Source organism: Panthera onca, chromosome E1 (genome assembly GCF_046562875.1).
Source record: "Panthera onca isolate mPanOnc1 chromosome E1, mPanOnc1 haplotype 2, whole genome shotgun sequence".
NCBI classification, from domain to species: Eukaryota; Metazoa; Chordata; class Mammalia; order Carnivora; family Felidae; genus Panthera; species Panthera onca.
The window spans coordinates 5440545-5460784 of NC_138352.1; the positions used below are offsets into that span (position 1 = coordinate 5440545).

The 20240-nt window shown below is 41.4% G+C and overlaps 1 protein-coding gene across 2 annotated transcripts in view; it reads left to right on the plus strand.

Annotated features, from left to right (window-relative positions):
* Nucleotides 1-20240, plus strand: part of MAP2K6 (mitogen-activated protein kinase kinase 6) — a 121574-nt gene that overhangs the window by 69065 nt on the left and 32269 nt on the right. The window contains exons 1-4 of one of the 2 annotated variants that reach the window (XM_060645565.3): nucleotides 5070-5423; nucleotides 8343-8409; nucleotides 17524-17572; nucleotides 18399-18512. In XM_060645565.3, the coding sequence (XP_060501548.1) occupies nucleotides 18435-18512 (78 nt within the window). In that variant the 5' untranslated portion in view covers nucleotides 5070-5423; nucleotides 8343-8409; nucleotides 17524-17572; nucleotides 18399-18434. Of the gene's footprint in view, nucleotides 1-5069; nucleotides 5424-8342; nucleotides 8410-17523; nucleotides 17573-18398; nucleotides 18513-20240 lie in introns of those variants that run through there. The other variant, XM_060645564.3, reaches the window with a different exon arrangement.

Genomic DNA, 20240 nt, shown 5'->3' on the forward strand with positions numbered 1-20240 from the left:
TTAAAGCCTACCAGTGATCAAAGGACCACCTAAAATATCACTTCCCCCATGAGACCATTTGTTTTTCATTTCCCTCATCGGCTTTGAAACTCCTGTGTATTCATGGTGTGACAGTTGTCATGTAATCCTCTGATAGGACAGGAACTGGGTTTTCTTATCCCCGGACTCTTTCAGAGCAGGGTTTGTAGCTTGATGAACTTTTTGTTCCTTGCAATGTCTACTTTGGTGAATTATTAACAGTTTTGGCTCGAAGACATAGAGAGCCTGGTCAGGAGCTTCATCTGGAATTTCTTACTGGCCAGAAAGAACTGACTGGTGATGGGGGAAGGACCAGGAACTGAGGGGAGAGTGACCTTGTCCTCATGAAGAGAGAAAAGGTGAAAAAAAGGAAACACTTTACTTAAACATACCCTTGACAAGGGGTTCTTAACCCTGGCTGGAATCTTCAATCGCTTGGGGAGATTAAAAAAAAAAAAAGTATGTAACGCAGCCGCTTTGGAAAACAGTTTGGCAGTTTCTTGCAAGACTAACGTAGTCTTACCATATGATCCTGAAATCACACTCCTTGTTATTTACCCAAAGGAATTAAAAACTTGTGTCCACACAAAAACCTGCGCACAGATGTTTATTTTTCATAATATTATGAAATGATAATTATGGGATCATTATTCATAATTGGCAAAACTTGGAAGCAACAGATGCCTGTCAGTGGATGAATGGATTAACGAACTGGGGCACATCCAGACAATGGAATATTATTCAGTGCTAACAAGAAAGAAGCTACCAAGCCATGAAAAGACACAGAAGAACCTTCAAGGAATATCACTAAGTGAAAGAAGCCAGTCAGTATGATTCCAACTGTATGCCATCCTACAAAAGGCAAAACTATGGAGACAGTAAAAGGATCCGTGGTTGCCAGGGGTTGGGGAGAGGAAGGAATAAACAGGCAGAGCACAGAGGGCTTTTAGGACAGTGAAAGTACTCTGTATGATACTGTAGTGATATCCATGCATATCTGTAAATGTCATATATATCAGTATACCTGTCAGTATACATTTGTCCAAACCCATAGAATGTACAATACCAGGAGTGAACCCTAATGTAAACCGTGGACTTTGGAGTGATAATGATGCATCAGTGTAAATTCATCACATGTAACAAACGCATCACTCTGGTGGGGGGGTTGTTGATGCTGGTGAGGCTATGCACATACGGGGGCAGAGAGTATATGGGAAATCTCTGTGCCTTCCCTTCCCTTCGATTTTCCTATGAGCTTAAAACTGCTTTAAAAAAGTAAGCCCTTTATAAAAAAAAGATACGGATTCTGAGGCCTCGCTTCCGGAGATCCTGAATGCTAGAGCTGAAATAGTTCCCATGGTCAGTGGGAACCAAGAGAATATGGTTCAAAATCAACGAGATGTTTGAAAAATGTAGGTTTTTTTAATTAAAAAAATTTTAATGTTTATTTATTTTTGAGATAGAGAGAGCGAGAGCAGGAGAGGGGCAGAGAGAGAGAGAGAGGGAGACGCAGAATTCAAAGCAGGCTCCAGACTCTGAGCTGTCAGCACAGAGCCCGACGCGGGGCTCGAACTCACGAACTGTGAGATCGTGATCTGACCGAAGTTAGAGGCCTCGCTGACTGAGCCACCCAGGCATCTTGAAAAATGTAGTTTTAATATAAATAACATAAGAGAGGAAGAACAGAGGACATCTGAAGAAACATGCTCCCCATACAGGGAACATTCTATTTAGCTCATATTTTAAAACTTTTAGCACAAACATGGAAGGGAGAACAGAAGCTAGTACATATTGAGCACCTGTTATATGTTAGACCCTGCTAGATATCCTCACATAATTTGTGCCAGCTGAGTCCCTCCATGACCTGAGCCTCTCATCTTACATTTGCAGGTGTGGAAACTGGGTTTAAGACATATTTTCAAGCTCACCGTGTTAATAAGTGGCACAGCTGGGATTTAAAATGAGGTCTATTGGTGTTGAAGTTTGTGCTATTTCTACTCCAGTCTGTTATTTTTGTTTTTTTTCTGAAGGGCTCATTCAATACTAATCTTCAAAACAGTTGAGAAAAGAACAAATATTCAGCCCACAAGTATTTATGATGTGCAGGCACTGGGCATCGTACGGCATTGCTGCCGTAATGGAACTTCTATTGGGAAGATAAATACTAAATAAGTAATAAATGCAGAAGTAAATACATAAATGCAAAAATAATGTGACATTGTGAGACATGGTATGAGGAATAGAAGTGGAAGACAGTCGTGCAGATCTGTTTGAGACAGAGTGGACGGTTTTTTAAATGGCTTAATCTATTAGTTTCCGGTGTGTAATATAGTGATTCAACAATTCTATACATTACTCAGTGCTCGTCATGATAAGTGTGGTCTTTAGTCCCCATCATCTGTTTCCCTTATCTTCTTCCCGTACCCCCCTGCCCAGCTCCCTTCTGGTAACCATCAGTCTGTTTTTTAGAGGTAAGAATCTGTTTTTTGATTTCTCTCTCTCTTTCTCTTTCCTTTTGTTGGTTTTGTTTCTTAAATTCTACATATGCATGATATCGTATGGTATTTGTCTTTCTCTGACTGACTTATTTCACTTAGCATTATACTCTCCAGCTCCATCCATGTCATTGTTAATGGCAAGATTTTATTCTTTTTTATGGCTAAATAATATTCCATTGTATATATATATGTGTGTGTGTGTGTGTGTGTGTGTGTGTGTGTGTACGTGTGTGTGTGTGTGTGTGTGTGTGTATAAAACATCTTCTTTATCCATTCATCTGTCAGTGGACGCTTGGGCTGCTTCCATAGGTTGACTCTTGTAGATAATGCTGCAATAAACACAGTGGTTCATGTATCCTTTTGAATTAGTGTTTTTGTATTCTTTAGGTAGTGTGATTACTGGATCATAGCATAGTTCCATTTTTAACTTTTTAAAAAATTTTACTTATTTATTTTGAGAGAGAGAGAGTGTGTGTGTGTGTGTGTGTGTGTGTGAGTGGGGGAGGGGAAGAGAGAGAAGGAGAGAGAGAGAGAGAGAGAGAGAGAGAGAGAGAGAGAATCCCAAGCAGGCTCCGCACTGTCAACGCAGAGCCTGATGCAGGACTCCGTCCCACCAACCACGGGATCGTGACCTAAGCCAAAACCAAGAGTTGGATGCTTAACTGACTGAGTCACTCAGGCAGCCCTCTTAACTTTTTGAGGAACCTTCATACTGTCTTCCAGAGTGGCTTCACCAGTTTGCATTCCCACCAACAGAGACAGAGTGGACGGACATTTTAAACTAAAATGGCGGGGGTTCGGTAAAGTGCGTCAGGTTCACATTGTAGGTGAGATGCTGGAATGTGAAAGCTGGATGCGTGACCCTTAAGCGGTGTTCAGGAAGGTCTGGGAGGGGGTTCTGTGGGCCATGCGATATGAGAGCTGGATGTGGAAGTTTGGGTTCCCGTCCACAAGGGCGCCAGAGCCTTCTAGGCAGTGGCAGTACAAAGATAAAGGCAAGGTCCCAGGAAATCCACCTCCCTCCTTGAAATCAAAATGACTGCGTGTTTTAACACGAGCTTTTTGGGCTTTCTTTCTCTAAATTTTATGTAATTCTGAAGAACTTCGGCATGCCGGCTAGAGCCTCAGGGGTGGGTGCGAGCCGGGGGTTTGGGGGAACAGGAGCATCGGCGTCCTACCGCTGTTGTAAAGCCAGCTTTTCCCTGCACTCCCTTCCCGCTGCTCCATTAGTTGCTTTGCGTCTGATCCTCGCCATTTAATAACATTTTTTTTTTTTAAATTTTTTTTTCAATGTTTTTTATTTATTTTTGGGACAGAGAGAGACAGAGCATGAACGGGGGAGGGGCAGAGAGAGAGGGAGACACAGAATCGGAAACAGGCTCCAGGCTCCGAGCCATCAGCCCAGAGCCTGATGCGGGGCTCAAACTCACAGACCGCGAGATCGTGACCTGGCTGAAGTCGGACGCTTAACCGACTACGCCACCCAGGCGCCCCAATAACATTTAATGACACTTCTCTGCCGATCTCAGTGCCAGCTACCCTTGGGACTTAAGCCTAGATGCAAGTATGAAGGAGAGGGCAGCCAAGGCCTCCAGGTTGCCAGTGACTTGGCTGGAAACCCCACTGACGTGGGGAAACAGATTTTTAAAATAAATTTGGCCCTGGAAGCCATGCCATCCTTTTGTAAAGCTGTGTCAATAACCGTAAACCGTCATAATCATGCCCCCCCTCGCACCCCCAGCCCTCGGCCGAGCTGACACATATTTAGGCGTCAGCCTATCCTTACGATGCCACCTTCTGTTGACCCTGTGGGATTCTCTTGCTGTTTGGGTTGGCACTGGAGCACAGTCTTCTGTTTTATGTAATAAAGCACATGAGAGAAGCTCTTTGTGCGTAGCCTGTCCGCGTGGGTACCGAGCAAGAGGTCTGGTACACCCCATCATTTTCAGGATGGCCGAAGCTAGCGAACATTTCTGTGGCCTGGGAAATGTTTGCGAGCTCTTGGCAAGGCTTTTAGGCTCCAGTGCCATTTTGCTCCGGGCCAGGATCGTAACGACCCTGGCTTCAGTTTGAGATGAATTTCTGCAAATGTATGTGTGTGGCGGGACTGCGTTTTCAAAGAAAACAAGCGACGGGTGTGATACAGGCTGATGTAATCTAGCACTGCATATGCCCAGCCAAGCCAACGAGGCTTACACTTTGCAGATTGTACCAGTAAGAGGGCAGAGTTTGTTGAGGTCTGCAGGAATACACAGAATTCTCTCTCTCAGAGAAGGTGGTTCTGTCCATGTGACATCACACAGAGCCTATTTCCTGATACGTTTATGTTTTTGTTTTTGCTTTAGGCTATCAAAAGAGACAGCCACTTAACATACTTGGGCACTTAGCTGTATTAATTCGTATGGTCTCCTTGCCTAATTTTTTTTTTAACGTGTTAAACGTTAGCATCAGGTGTTGGCAGCCTTGCGGGGGGAACAGATTGCTTAGAAATAAACACAGCTGGAAACTGACCATGTATTGTTTTTCTTCCTTTTAAGAAATGAAAGAGGCATTTGTAGAAAGGCTGGAGAATGCGGTCCTGGCCAGAATTACTTTATAGATTTATTCTTCCAAGTCTAGTTAATGATTAACATCACGCCTTGGTGTCTAAATGGACCCACTTTCCTTCTTTCTCTGTGAAGTTGGCGGTTTGCTGGGAACAATAAACTCAGAGAGGTTTGCTGCAATCCGCACTGGGGAGGGTGGAGTCTGTTCAGTTCTGCTTCCCTCTGCTGAAGTGTGGTCTTCAGCACTAAGCAAAGAATGCCTCGTGTGTGGTGTTCTTCTGCTAGTCTTGCTTGCAGCCTTGCAAACCTCATCAGAGTCACTTCTGGCCTCTTACTGGGCTCCTCCTTCAGTGATGGGCAAGTAAGTGAATTATGGAATGTTGGTGCGTGTGTCTGTGATTTTTGTTTTATTTGATGCACTATCAGAAATGAAGGCGGGATGTATACCAACCGCGTAATTCAACCAGCTTTTGTGTCCCCTGCAACTGTTTCGCTGGCTGCTGTCAGAGAAGAGGGAGCCTTCTCTTCTCACATCTGGAAGACTTTTTTTTGTTGTGGTCCTTTATTCCTTTAGTCTCTGTGCCCAAAGGTTGCTCTCTCTTTCTCTCGTAATATTACTCTTTCTTTGTAATATTTCGATGATTTGTTGAGCTATAGTATAATAATGAATGGCTAATAATTAATTGCTGTGGTAGAATGATTCATCGCTCTGTTTGTTTTTCAAAGGCAGTTTGTCCCATAAATAGCTCGCTCTCTCTCTCTCTCTCTCTCTCTCAACATCTATCTTAAGAGCTGAGTAAGAAATGAAGAAGTGAGAGATGTAGGAATGTCAGAGTAACTTTTGCTTTTGGTTTGCTTACATGGCAACCATTGCCTTTTTCACAGGCGAAATGTATTTGACTTTTGTTTTATTTTGTTTTCGCTGAGAGGGCTACAGGGTTGTAGCTGCTGGGAGATCTGAACTACCTGTCGCCTGTGCTGGAGTATAGATGTAGTTATCTGGACAAATGGAATTTGCCGTTCATTCCTCACTGGAGTATCCCATTTAAAATAGCAATCCTTATCTATTTGACTGAGGCTCATGGATAGGAATTGTTGGAATTAGGCCATTCATCTATTTGGATTTTCACCATCAGATCCAGCTACTTAACATTCTTGGTATACGGCACAGCCCTGTGTATTGTCTACCCATATGTACGGACACAGTTCTTTGCATTGCCTAACTGACTAACGTAGTAACATGTGCTAAGCGGCCTTCCAAACTCTGGGAGGAGGAGGTGAATAGTGAGTCTTGAGTCTTATAAAACACATAGGTAAGCCCAAAGGAGGAGAGAGTCGAGAAGACCTGTTATAATGAAGGTGGACCCAAAAGGCTTTCTCTGCACTGACCGCTGCCAAGCATATTTTTTCTTGCCTTTATGCAATTTGGCAGAATTGATCTTCATTTTGGACTTTGAAGGCATAGAGGGGGAAAAGAAGACTCAACTGCACATTGTCTTGGGCTGTGATAATCTGACCAATTGTGCTTATGAATTTCTGCAGTGATTTTTTTTAAATGTTTATTTATTTTGAGAGAGAGAGAAAGAGTGCACGCGGGGGGTGGGGGCAGAGAGGAAGAGAGAGAATCCCAAGCAGGCTCCACACTGTCAATGCAGAGCTTGATGGGGGGCTCGGTCCCACGAACCGTGAGATCGTGACCTGAGCCAAAATCAGGAGTCAGACGCTTAACTGACTGAGCCACCCAGGCGCCCCTTAAATGACTCATTTTTTTTAAATATGAAATTTATTGTCAGATTGGTTTCCATACAACACCCAGTGAGATTATATACATTCTTTCTCTGAATGATTATAATTAACAGCTAGCTAAGGTATGTCTGTGTTCTTTCATATGGGACACCTCATAGTTCTCATATCCAGCCCAGGAAGGTAGGTATTGGTATTATTTCCCCATTTTACAGTTGAGGATATCGAGAGTCAGGTGAACAGTGATTCTGGCGGTCACTTAATGAGTGAAGTACCAGATGTAAGCCGAGTTTTTAAAAGCTCATAATCCCATGTTCCCCTGCCCCCCTCCTCTCATCATCTCTAAACTCCTTCCATTATAGACTAGGGGAATGAGCTCCAATATGGGTTTTGGAGACTTAGATTCTGATTCCGACTGGGTCATTGCTGGCTCTGTGATGTTGAGCAATCATGGAAGCCTTTGGATGTCATTTTCCTACCAGGAGGTTATACTGTTTGATGTCTTAAGTTTCTTTGCATCTTGAGAGTCTCTATCCGTCCACGTCTACCCGACCCTCTATGGGGCTTGCGTCATTGCCATAGTGTGCACCCCTGCGATGTAGAGCAGGGGTGGGGGGAGAAGGAAAGGAGGACCATGGGCATTTGATCCAGCTCTGTTCTGGTTTCTCCTACCAGAGAAAGGAAGGAGGCACAGAATCTCCTTAGTTGAGGAAAATCCTGGGCCCTTAAGAGACTGTTTTCTCTGATCTGCCTCCTGAGCTGGCATTTCTCAGTCTGCTCTTTGTTTTTTTTTTTTTTTTTTTTTTTTATTCATCAGCAACAATTATTTGAGCCAAATTCTCTGTAGTTTCAGCTCAGGGATGAACACATGGATTACATTCCCATCTGGCCCCCAAAGAGGCGATAACCTCTTTGCATGAGCCCATCTATTATCCTTCTTCCTTTTTGGAACAGGGTAAATGTAAATAAATACTCTCTCCATCTTTTAGGCGTTTCAGCTTATATGGCAGGTGGTTGAGAAATGGGCAGGACAGAAGCGTGGGAAAGTATTGTTTATTTTACCTCCAGACTTGACTCTATCAGATGTTTACAGATTAAATTAGAAAGTTGTAAGATGCTGAGACGAGGGTGACTACATTTGACTGACATTAAAGGGGAAAAAATTTGTATTCGACACCATCTACCATCATCATCGTTGTGTACGAGAAAGAATGAAGAACTCAGAATGACCACCTCTCAGCAGGGAGGAAAGGGCAGGTCTTCCTGGGTAAAGAGAGTTAGCATTCTAATAAGGATATTTTCACCCGTAAGTGGCGAAAAACTTCATCCACGACCACAGAGCATTTGGGAAGCTGTGCTCTGCCTGGGGCTTGGGTGCTTGTCACTCACAGGCTTCCCGGGTGGGAGGTGGGGTTCTGAATGGGGAGATGAGAGCAACACATTCCCAGGCTAGCCCTTTTCCTTTGCTGCAGTCTCTGTCCCCACTCTCATGCTGTCATTTAGACCTTAACCTTATCCTTATGTCTTTCCCCCATAGGCAGGAAGCGAAACCCTGGCCTTAAAATTCCAAAAGAAGCATTTGAACAACCTCAGACCAGTTCCACGTAAGTTGGCAAGATCATCGTCTTAATCCAAACACTCCACTTTACAGATTTCCTGGGAATAGGGTTTCATTTCTGGACTGGTGCGCAATGCCTCGACTATGGAAAGCATTGTTAGAAAGAAGAGCCCTTTAAAGGGGAAAGCCATGGACCTGGAATAGGTCCGTCAGTCTATATCGAATGGGTCACTTTGAACTCAGTGTCTCACATTACCGGTTGGCAGAAAATTGAGTGTCACAAAGTCATTTGGCAGATGGAGTCTTATGAAAGGTTCCTGGACATGGACTTTCTGCCTTTTCCCTGTAGGCTTGGGCCAACAAGCGAATCCCCGTGTAAAGCCACTACTGTAAAACATGAGTTGAGATGGAAAGAAGGAATTTGGTAAGGACTCAGCATCCTGACACCTAAATCCCATCCCATATAAATAGAGGGCAAAATGAGGTACAGGAGCATTTTTTTTTAATTAGCAGAGGCTTTGGCCCAGATCCCTAAGTGAGCTCGAGTCCTGGTGAAGCAGGCTACCCTCTCCCGTTCTCTCCCTCTTAATTTCTTTTTCACTCTGTGGGGGAGTGAGAGTACCCCCCTGTCCTGCTGGAAGTGTGACCAGCTTATAAAGCATCTGCTTGGGAGGAATGGAAATTGCAAGGAAAAAAGTCATAACAGGAGTATTGGAGGGGCAGAGCAAGCATAAAGAAAGGCCATCCCAATTGAAGCTTGAGTTTGCAAGGCCTTTGCTCATCTCTACAAAGGTGCCTCCCTTTCAAAAGGGTTTTGGACTTAACCATGACCCATCCTATCAGTAAGTGCACCTCCTGGTGTTGGAATGTGCTGGTAAAAATGATCATGTCTACCGTAAGACTTTGTCGAGGCTATTGCCATTGCATTCCACTGAAGAATCTCCTAAGTGCAGAGCGGAGTGGAGGGCTTGTCGTCAGGGTTCCACACCATAGTTCAAGGGTCAAGCTCACGTTGCACGATTCCTTTCGTGAGGCTCTACAGGATAAGGTTCCTTCCGTATCTGCTATTGAGGTTAGTTCTTTTGGTCTTTTTGTTTTTGTTTTTTCCTCTGGACCTAAGACCTGTGTAATTAATAACTTTTCCCCTCTGATTGGTTTCTAGAGAGTTTAGAGTCAAATATATTGTTTCCCTGTACTATCTGAATTGGACTCTACGTGATACACTTTTAGAACTTTTCATTGTGAAATTATTGTAGATTCACAGGATATTATACAGAAATGTACAGGGAAGTCCCATGGACTCTTCCCCTAGTTTGTGTCCGCCCCCCCCCCAACAACACAATATCAAAACAAAGTGGCATTGGTGCAAATCATAGAACTTACTGAGATTTCACCAGTACTGCACGTACTCGTGTGTGTGTGTATGTGTGTGTGTGTGTGTGTGTGTGTGTGTGTGTGTGTAGCTCTATGCAGTTTTACCATATCTGTAGACTTATGTAACCACAGCCATAAGCAAGATACTCAACTATATCAACACTGTAAGATTCTTTGGCGTCATTCCCTTAGAGCCATGCCCACCTCTAACCTGTAGCCCAAATCTCTGACAACCACTAATCTGCTCCCCATTTCCATTTTGTTGTTCCATGGTTGTTACATAAATGGCATCATGCATCTCCTCCTGTTCGAGGTTGGCTTTTCCATTCAGCATAGTTTCCTTGAGGTTCATTCAAGTTGTTGCGTGTATCAATAATTCATTCCTTGTTATTGCTGACCCCCTTCAATGGTATGGATATGCCACACTATGTTTAACGCTTTAGCCTTTGAAGGAGATATGGGTAGTTTCCAGTTTGGGGCTGTCAATGATAAAAACAAGTTCCTGCTTGAAAATAAGTCTTCATTTCCATGGGACCTGTGTCCAATAGTACAATTGCTGGGTCATATGGTAAGTCTGTTTTTAGCTCTGAAACAACTTCCAAAGTACTTTCTGGATGATTGTACCATTTTACATTGTTAGCAGTTTATGAATAATCCAGTTTCTCTGCGTCCCTGCCAACATTAACACTATTTTCCATTTTTGCCATTATGATAGATGTATAGTGATACATCATTGCAGTTCTGATTTTCGTTTCTCTAATGGTGAATGGTGCTGAGTATTTTTAGGTGTTTGTTTTTCATCCATGTATCTTTAGTGGTGAAGTGTCCGTGCACATCTTTTCTTATTCCTTAATTAGCTTGCTTTTTTAATGTTGAATTTTGAGAGTTCTTTCTATATTCTAGACATAAAGAGTTTGTCAGGTATGTGATTCAAAAGCATTTTCTCCCAATCTATAATTTGTCTCTTCATTCTTTTATTTTGATGAAATCCGGTCTAGCAATTTTTCTTCTTAGGGATCATGCTTTTGGTGACAATTTTAAGAACACTTTGCTTCACACTTTGTTCTTGTTTTTCAAAATAATTTTGGCTATTCTAGTGCTTTTCTGTTTCCATATTAGTTTTATTTTTTTATTTTATTTTTTCCATATTAGTTTTAGATCAGCTTGTCTGTGTCTACAAATAAACTTGCTGAGATTTTGGTAGAAATTGTGTTTAACATATAGATCAATTTAGAGACAATGGACATCTTTACTAACTTGAATCTCCTAATCCATGAGCCTGGTAGATTTTGCAAGTATCTAGATTTTCTTTGATTTCTTTTCATCAGTATTTTATAGTTTCATTATACCTATTCTCTACATCAGGTTTTTTTTTTTAATATTTATTTATTTCTTTGGAGAGAGAGAACGAGCAGGGGAGGGGCAGAGAGAGAAGGAGGGAGAGAGTCCCAAGCAGGCTTCATTCCATCTGTGCAGAGCCCAGTGAGGGGCTCGAACTCACAAACTGTGAGATCATGACCTGAGCTGAAATCAAGAGTCAGAACTTTAACTTACTGAGCCACCCAGGCATTCCTGCATTAGGGTTTGTTAACATTTATACCCAAGTATTTCATTTCGTGGAGAGCAATTATAAATGATAACTTCATTTAAAATTTTGGTTTCCACTTGTTAGGAATCAGTATATAGAAATGCAATAGATTTTTCTGTGTTGATATTTTATCCTGCGACCATACTGAATTCACTTAATTGTTCTTTGAGTTTTCGTAGATTATTATTATTATTATTATTGTTATTTTGCATTTTTGTTGATACTTTAGAACTTTCAATGGAGACGATCATGCCTTCTGAAAATAGAGACAGTTTCCTTTCTTCCTTTGCAAGCTGTATTTTTAAAACTTTGATTAAGATTATTATTATTACTGTTTTGCTTTGTTTCAGTGGCAAGAATGTCCCATGCTGTGTCACTTAAGATTGATGAGAGCAGGCAACCATGCTTTGTTCTTAAGGAGAAAGCGACCAGTCTTTAACCATTAAGCAGGATGGTAGGTTTTGTAGATTGAGGTTTGAAAAGTTCTTCTTTAGTTGTAGGGTACCAAAGGTTTTTATTGTTAATGTGCTTTGAATTTTGTTAAGTGCTTTTCTCTGCATCACTTGGCATGATCATAGATTTTTCTTCGTTGTACTGTTGATGTGGATTACATTGTGATTGATATTTAAATATTGAACTAGTTTTGCATACCCCAAATAAATTCCACTTGGTTTATGGGTACATTATTTTTTTTATACACTGTGGGACTCAATCTGCTGAGATTTTGTTGAGAAGTTTTGTGTCTAAGTTCATGAGAGATGTTGGTCTGTGGTGGGTTGTTTTGAGTTTTGTTTGTTTTGTTTTGTTTTGTTTTTGTTTTGTTTTGTTTTGGTGTGTGCTATTATTTTCTGGTTTTGATATTAAGGTAGTATTGGCCTCATAAAATGAATTGGTAAGAGTTTCTTCTTCTTCTTTTTTTTCTGGTAGACACATAAAGTCTATGAAACAAAATTAGCCAAAATATTTCTTTTTCTGGAGCTTTTAAAATACAAATTCAGTTTCTGTAGTAGTTATAGGACTATTCAGATGACCTGTTTCATCATGGCTAAGTTTTGGTCATTGGTGGTTTTCAAGGAATTGGTTCATTTCTTCTAAGTTGTTGAGTTTATAAAAGTTGTTCATAGTACTTCTGGATTATTCTTTGAATGGCTACAGGATATATTGTGATATCCCCTGTTTTTTCCCAAGATTGGTAATTTGTGTGTCCTCTCTTGTTAAATGTTTCAGTCTTGCTAGAGGTGTATCAATACTATTGTTTGTTTGTTTTTTTAAGAACCAACTTAAAAAATTTTTTTTTAATTTTTGGCTTCTCAATTTTACTGATTTCTGCCCTTATTTTTATTATCTTCTTTGGTAATACATTTTTATATCACCCTCTCAATTCTCTTACATTCCTTCCCTTCACATTTTTAGTCTTCATTAGTTTCTAACTGATATTAATTTTCTGCATTTTATGAATTTTTGAAAGCCATCATAAATCCTTCCTTGGTATAAACAAGTGAATGAAAGCCTACGTAATGCTACACTATTTCTGTGTTCTTTCCCTCATGTGGTAGAATAAACTTTGAATATGATTTTCTTTTTTACTGTGTAAAGCCAAGAGTATCATTTTATTATTGTAGACAATACCACTCCAGCTCATGGAGAGCCTATTATTATTATTATGATTGTTATTATTATTATTTTAATACTAATGCTTAAATTTGTACTCCTAAAGAAGTAGCTTCCACATTTTGTGTTTTTCTTGGCAAGTTTTTGAGCTTGGCTTGGTGACTCTTACCATTTATACCCTGCCTTCTTCTGCAGTACTACACAAAAATAAATATCCTGGGACAGAGCTCCATTCTTCCTAGTTCCATGTGTGTGGTCCCTCTGCTGGAGCTCTTTCTTTGAGTAAGTGATGCCAGTGTATCTTTGGCTCAGGTCTCTGAGCTGTCCCCTTAGTGGACTGGCAGCGGCTAATTCTGAATTGATTCGATGCTAGTGAGTATTATTCCAGTTAACCTCCCAAGAAGCTCAGGAGGCCGTTACTGTTACTCTTACTGAGAAAACAGACCTGTACGAGGTCAGGTGCCTTGCTCAAAACAGTTGAGTATCACTTCATGGGTAAGAGTTCCGGCTCGAGTAAGTTGGCCCGTGTTCGTCTTTGAGATCTACATTTCACTAGTTGAATGAATACCTTAGGCAAGTTATCTAACTCGACGGAGGCTTAGTTTCTTCTTCTGAAAGATGAGAATAAATAATGATGTGATTGCTGTGAGGTTTAGGCGTCATAACCTCTATTAAGTGTCTAGCCTTTTCCCTTGGGATTTCTCAAAGAAGGCTGCTCCAAGTGTTGTTGCTGTTATTATTACTAATCCGCTACATAATTATTTAAAATGTTTTTATTTATTTTGAGGGGTAGAGAGAGAGAGAGAGAGAGAGTGAGTGGAGGAGGGGCAGAGAGAGGGAGAGAGAAAATCCCAAGCAGGCTCCATGCTGTCTGTACAGAGCCCAATGCGGGGCTTGAACCCACGAACCCATGAGACCATGAGCCGAAATCAAGAGTCAGATGCCTAACCGACTGAGCCACCCAGGTGCCCCCACTTAATAATTATTAATAGTTATTATTAAGTGGAAGAGCTGGTGTGCAAAGTCAGGATTCTCTGACTTTCAAGTATATGCTCTTAGCCACATGTCGGACTGGTAGAGAGTGTGGCCAGATAGTCTGTGGCTAGTGAAACAAGAGGCAGGATCTTTTACTCTCGCAGTTGAGAAGACGTTAGAGTGAGGCTCTGGGTTCTAATTTCACCATGTCTTTGAATGACGGGAAGTTATTTAGTCTGTTTTGATGTCAACTCTTCCCATTAAGGTAGAGATAATAGTCCCTCTAAGAGTTGTGTAAATTAAAGAAGATATTTTATATAAAGGGTCTAGCACATGGGTGCCTGGATGGCTCATTCGATTAAGTGTCCGACTCTTGATTTCAGCTCAGGTCAGTCCTGATCTTGTGGTTCATGGGATTGAGCCCCACATTGGGCTCTGTGCTGTGAGTGCAGATCCTGTTTGGGATTCTCTCAGTATCCCCCCTTCAAAATAAATAAATAAACATTAAAAAATAATAAAGGGTCTAGCATAGTCTCTGGCCCAATAGACGAATAATAATTGTCATAACACCTAGTAAACTGATCACTTATTACTTAGAATTACAAATAAATAATCACTATAATATGCCGAAGCTTGTTGTTCCTATAAAAGCTAATACTAGGTGACCGTTGGAGTACCTTTGGCCTTCCAGGGAGGGAATTTTGTAATAAGCTTGCTTCTGTCCCCACAGGTCTAAAATATTGAATAAGCAATGGAGAACATACACCCACAGTTTAACCTCCTGCAGAGACTCAGTGCCCCAGGCAGACTAATAATATGCCCAGTCTGGACAGAACACGGTGTCAACTAATCTAATATGAGCTGTCAGTCTTGGCTGCATCGTTTGATGCTTTTGGCAGACTTGATGAGTCCAAAGGCCTCAGGCTCGGGTGGATTGATCATTTTCATTAGAGGGGACCTGGGTGTTGAGAGTAAGTTCCTTGGATTCAATTAAACTTGGATTGAAATCATGGCTTTACCACTTGGGAGCAAGTTAGTTAAACTCTGAACCAGATGGTTTCTCATCTGGACCATTGGAGTAATGATACTCATAGGAGTGTGTGTGTGTGTGTGTGTGTGTGTGTGTGTGTGTGTTTAAGGTATTAAATGAGATGTAGGTAAAGCACTTCACCTGGTTCTTTAGGTCAAGACAGATTCAAGTGACATGAGTTTTATTTTCAGCTCTGTTAGGCTGTATGGCTTTAGCAAACCACTGAGCTTTTCTGGGTTCCATTTTTCTCTCATTCTGGAAAATGGCATGACCTCCTCCTATTAGGTAGAGGTATAATGCTAGGTTAGTATAACACTTGAGTCTGTACACTTTTTTTTTTTTTTTTTTTTTTTTTTTTTTGTGAAAGTCCAGATAGTAAATATTTCAGGCTACTCGGGCCACAGTGGCCTCTGTTGGATATTCTTCATAAATTGTTTTTCCACAACTTTTTAAACTTGAAAAAAATTAGTAGCTGGGCCACGGGCTGTAATTTGCAAAACTCTACATGGATACTGGGACACCAGAGCTGGGAGGGGTCTTAGCCAATGCCCTCATGCAAGAAAATGGAGGTAGCCCCAAATGACCAGTGACATTTCTGTTGCTTCATACCTTTTCTTTAGTGTTTATTTTTGAGAGAGAGAGAGAGAGAGAGAGAGCAAGCGAGCAATCAAGTCGGGGAGGGGCAGAGAGAAAGGGAGACACAGAATCCAAAGCAGGCTCCGGGCTCTGAGCTGTCAGCTCAGAACCTGACTCAGGGCTCAAACTCACAAACCACGAGATCATGACCTGAGCTGAAGTCGGACACTTAACCACTCAGCCACCCAGGTGCCCCAGTTCCTTCATACTTTTTAAAAGGAAGAGTCCTGAACAATTGCAAAAGGTTTTTTACTGTTTATGTTAGTCATGTTTCAAGTAATAGCTGTCTTTATTTCAGAATTGCATTGCAATTAGTACAAACTATTGATCGTGAAAGAAACAGTTTTGGAAATTTTAAGAATGAGAAATCAGATTTTTAGAGACTTAATCCTCTGGAACGTATTTCTGAAGAAAATTTCCCTGTTCATAAACACAAGATCTATAAAAACATCACTGGTGTGTGTGTGTACGTGTGTGTGCGTGTGGTTGTGTGTGTTTTCCTCTCAATCTCTTCCTCCTACTCCCTGGTTTTACGTTAGTATAGAAAAACTTTATTTTAGGTATTCTATGTATTTCAAAGGGATTTTGAGGTGAGGGAGGGCTTGCCATTAAAACTTTAAATTTATGTTTATACCTGTGTTTATATTCTTTTTCTTGTTTTTTTTTTTTTTTTATTTAGTTTCAGCACATGGGGTAGGATTATAACACACGAGGATTCTTCTCTCCTTTCCTTTCATCTTCCCTGTCTTCTATTTTTTCTTGTATTTTTGTAGAGGCAGAGTTCTGGCATGGAATGTCCCCTTAGGAGGACCTGGTTCTCTTTGGTCACCCTTGATTCTGCCAGCACTGGGATCCTTTTGTCTTTTTCTAGTGATGCTTTGGGTGCATTTATTTCAAGAAAATGCTTTTCGCGGCTCCTAATTAGTGGCAAGGCCAAGGCCAAACAACCTTCTCTTGAGTGGATTGATATCAATCCAGGTAGTATTGGAGTAGTAGAAATACATACCCATGAGGGGACTGTGTGCTTTCTCTATGGAGACACAAAATCAGCCAACCTCTGGCTTCTGAGATGACCCCTGGGTTGCACGTGCACTATGTATGGAAGAAATATCACAACCGGATTAGACAGCCTGATAGAACAGAAAGTATTCTGATCACAAACCAGGAGACCTGGGTTAGTTGTGACCTTGGGCAAGTCACTGGGTTAGTTGTGACCTTGGACAAGTCACATCAGCCTCTCTGGATGTTTTTTCCATCTGTAAATGTGGGGAATAGATAGATTTGGAATTATTATGGTGAGTTAACATAACCATAAGCTAATTATTGTTTTTTTAAAACAATTGTGGGAGGGGCACCCGTGTGCCTTAGTTGGTTAAGCATCGGACCTTGGCTCAGGTCACGATCTAATGGTTCATGAGATGGAGAGCCACATCAAGCCCTCTGCTGTCAGCACAGAGCCCACTTTGGATCCTCTGTCCCCCTCTCTCTCTACCCCTACCCTGCTCTTGTGCGTGTTCCCTCTTTTCTCTCTCTCTCTCTCTCTCTCAAAATAAATAAATAAACTTAAAAGAAAACAATTGTGGGAAAATGTGATGGAGTAATTGGGCACATTGGTGTTTTCGGATGAAAGAAGAAGTTTGGGACTTACTAGAATAGTATGGTTATTTGTATAACTATTTACACCAAGATCATATTTATTGGATATTTACTATATGCCGGCCATGTTAAAGAAGAAATAGAAGCTCAAAGAGATTAAGTCATTTAAACCCAAATTTTATTTTATTCCAAATCCCACACTACTAACACTTTTGTGCTGCCTAATTTTACTGATGAACTTCCACTTTAATCCTGCAGAAAAAAAAACATCTCTCCAGTTGTATGTGATTTGAGAAGGGCATATTTGACTAAATATTTCATGGTTTTTCTTTACCCCTTTTCTTTCTTAGGCCACCTCGAGACTTAGACTCCAAAGCTTGCATTTCTATTGGAAATCAGGTAAGAAAAATCATGTGTGCCAGTTAATATCTTGACCGTTTTCCATATATGCTTTCTGACTGGCCATTGAAAAGTTTATTTTCCATTACATGCCATAAAGAGATGGGTCAAAAAGTTTGAGTTTAAGCAGATGTGATATGTGCTCTTGCTATTTTGAATGCCTTATTGAAATCAGGCTGGTGAGGTCCTGATGGAAGGTGTTTGAGGAGAGTAGATGATTTGCTTTGGGACACATTCCTTAAAGTCCAAGGGTAGATCTCATTGCCATCAGTCAGCAAATGGGTGACACATGTGATGAAGGGGGCAGAGCTAAGAAAGCACAGTGTAGACAGCTCAAACCGAGCAAGTTGAAAAAAATTTTTTTTCTAATGTTTATTTATTTTTGACAGAGAGAGAGATAGAGCATGAGCAGGGGGAGGGGCAGAGAGAGAGGGAGACACAGAATCCAAAGCAGGCTCCAGGCTCCGAGCTGTCAGCACAGAGTCCGACACAGGGCTCGAACTCACAGACCGCAAGACCATGACCCGAGCCAAAGTCAGACGCTCAACCGACTGAGCCACCAGGAGCCCCGCAAACTGAGCAATTTGGAAGCTGAGTTGGAGCTGGATCTCTGTGTTGTCCGTGACCAGCAGGTGGCACACCGTGCGAGTCTAAACTTCCCATGGCGCATCTTGCATTCAATGGCTGCCTGGATAAGCTTCTAGACAAGAAGCCTGTGGGCCAGAAATAACCCATAGAATGTTGGGAGAAGCCAGAGAAAGGATGAAAGAGACTGTGTCCTTTATTTCTTTGTTTACTACTGCAGTATTCCTTTTCTCTCTTGTAGAACTTTGAGGTGAAGGCAGATGATCTGGAACCAATAATGGAACTGGGGCGAGGTGCGTACGGGGTCGTGGAGAAGATGCGACACGTGCCCAGCGGGCAGATCATGGCGGTGAAGGTAGAGTCGATGGTCCCCAAACGTTTTCTGTCTGTGGTGTATATGTTCGTCCATCTCAGTTCCAGATCAATTCCTTTCATAGAAGCAAAACAATCTTCAATGGAGTAAAACAAAGAATATTAATTGTAGGGAACCCTAGTGACTGCCAAATGTGTGGAAAAGGCTTCCTGGGTATGAGTTACATCTACTAGTTGGTTTTTATTGTTGTTGTTGTTTTGTTTTTTAATTTTTTTTTGTGTGTATTTATTTTTGAGAGAGAGAGAGAGACAGAGTGCGAGCAGGGGAAGGGCAGAGAGAGAGGGGGACGCAGAATCCGAAGCGGGCTCCAAGTTCTGAGCTGTCAGCACAGAGCCCGACACGGAGCTCGAACTCACGGACTGTGAGATCATGACCTGAGCCGAAGTCGGACGCTCAACCGACTGAGCCACCCGGGTACCCCAGTTTTTTTAACTGATAAATCTGACCCCCTCCTTTTAATTTTTTTATGTAACCACCGTGTCATCATCACGCTTAAAAGAATGAACAGTACTTCTTTAATGGCATGGAATAACAGCTCCAAATTAAAATTGCCTTGATCATCTCAAAGTTGTTTGGTTTTCTTTGCCTGGTGGTTGTTGAAATCCAAATCCAAATAAAAGTTCACAAATTGCGTTTGGTTGTTATGTCTTAAAAGTCTTTTTTATTCTATATTCTGTTGTTTTTGAAGAATGATCCCTGAAAAATCAGGAAACCAGCATTGTCTCCATTTGTGGAAAACAGGAGAGTAAAATGTATCTTGAGTGAATTTGCATCATTTTTGATCTGTAAAAAGAAACTTAGAATCACTGCATATTTCTTGAGGGGCTTTGGAGAACTACCCTCTCTCCATGAGTTCATGGATTTGGACCATTGTTAGGAAAGCGGATGGTCAGACGACTTGGATCCCTTTGTTTTTGGAGAATGGAGATACCTTTCCCTTACCTTGTAGATTTTTCAATTTGTTCTTCTGCAGACTTTTTGCTAATTAGGCAAAAAATCTGAAAGCCTAGTGACGCTATATCTTTAAAAAAATTTTTTTAATGTGTATTTATTTTTGAGAGACAGAGACAGAGCATGAGTGGGGGAGGGGCAGAGAGAGGGAGACACTGAATCTGAAGCAGCCTCCAGGCTCTGAGCTGTCAGCACAGAGCTTGATGCAGGGCTCGAACTCACGAGGTGCGAGATCATGACCCAAGCCAAAGTCGGATGCTCAACCGACTGAGCCACCCAGGCACCCTGGAAGCCTAGTAACATTGTATCTTTATGCTCATTTAATAGCAAAATCGTGCTTCTTTAAGGCTACATTTACTGACGTGACAGATTTCTCTTCTCTCAGAAGCGCTGGGATAGGAATGAACATTTTCTCCATTTCTGTTTGATTCTGTCCATTTCCGATAGCTCTGTCAGTTCTTTCACAGTTGCTACTTAATCCAAATATTCTTACTTGTTCCCAAAGAGGGCCTTTGAGGTTTTTTTGTGGGATCCCAAATCAGCCACGAAGTAATGGATACTGTGGTCTCTGAACTGAACATACATAACATAATGAAGCAGACTGTTCTTGTGACTTGGAAATACACTCCCCAACGTTTGCACGTTTTCCAAAATATATTGTCAGAGGGCTTGGGATTTTTCAGGAAATCCAGTGAAAGTCTTCCATATTTCTCATTTGTTACAAATAACTCATCACTAGGACAAATACTTGAAAGGTCA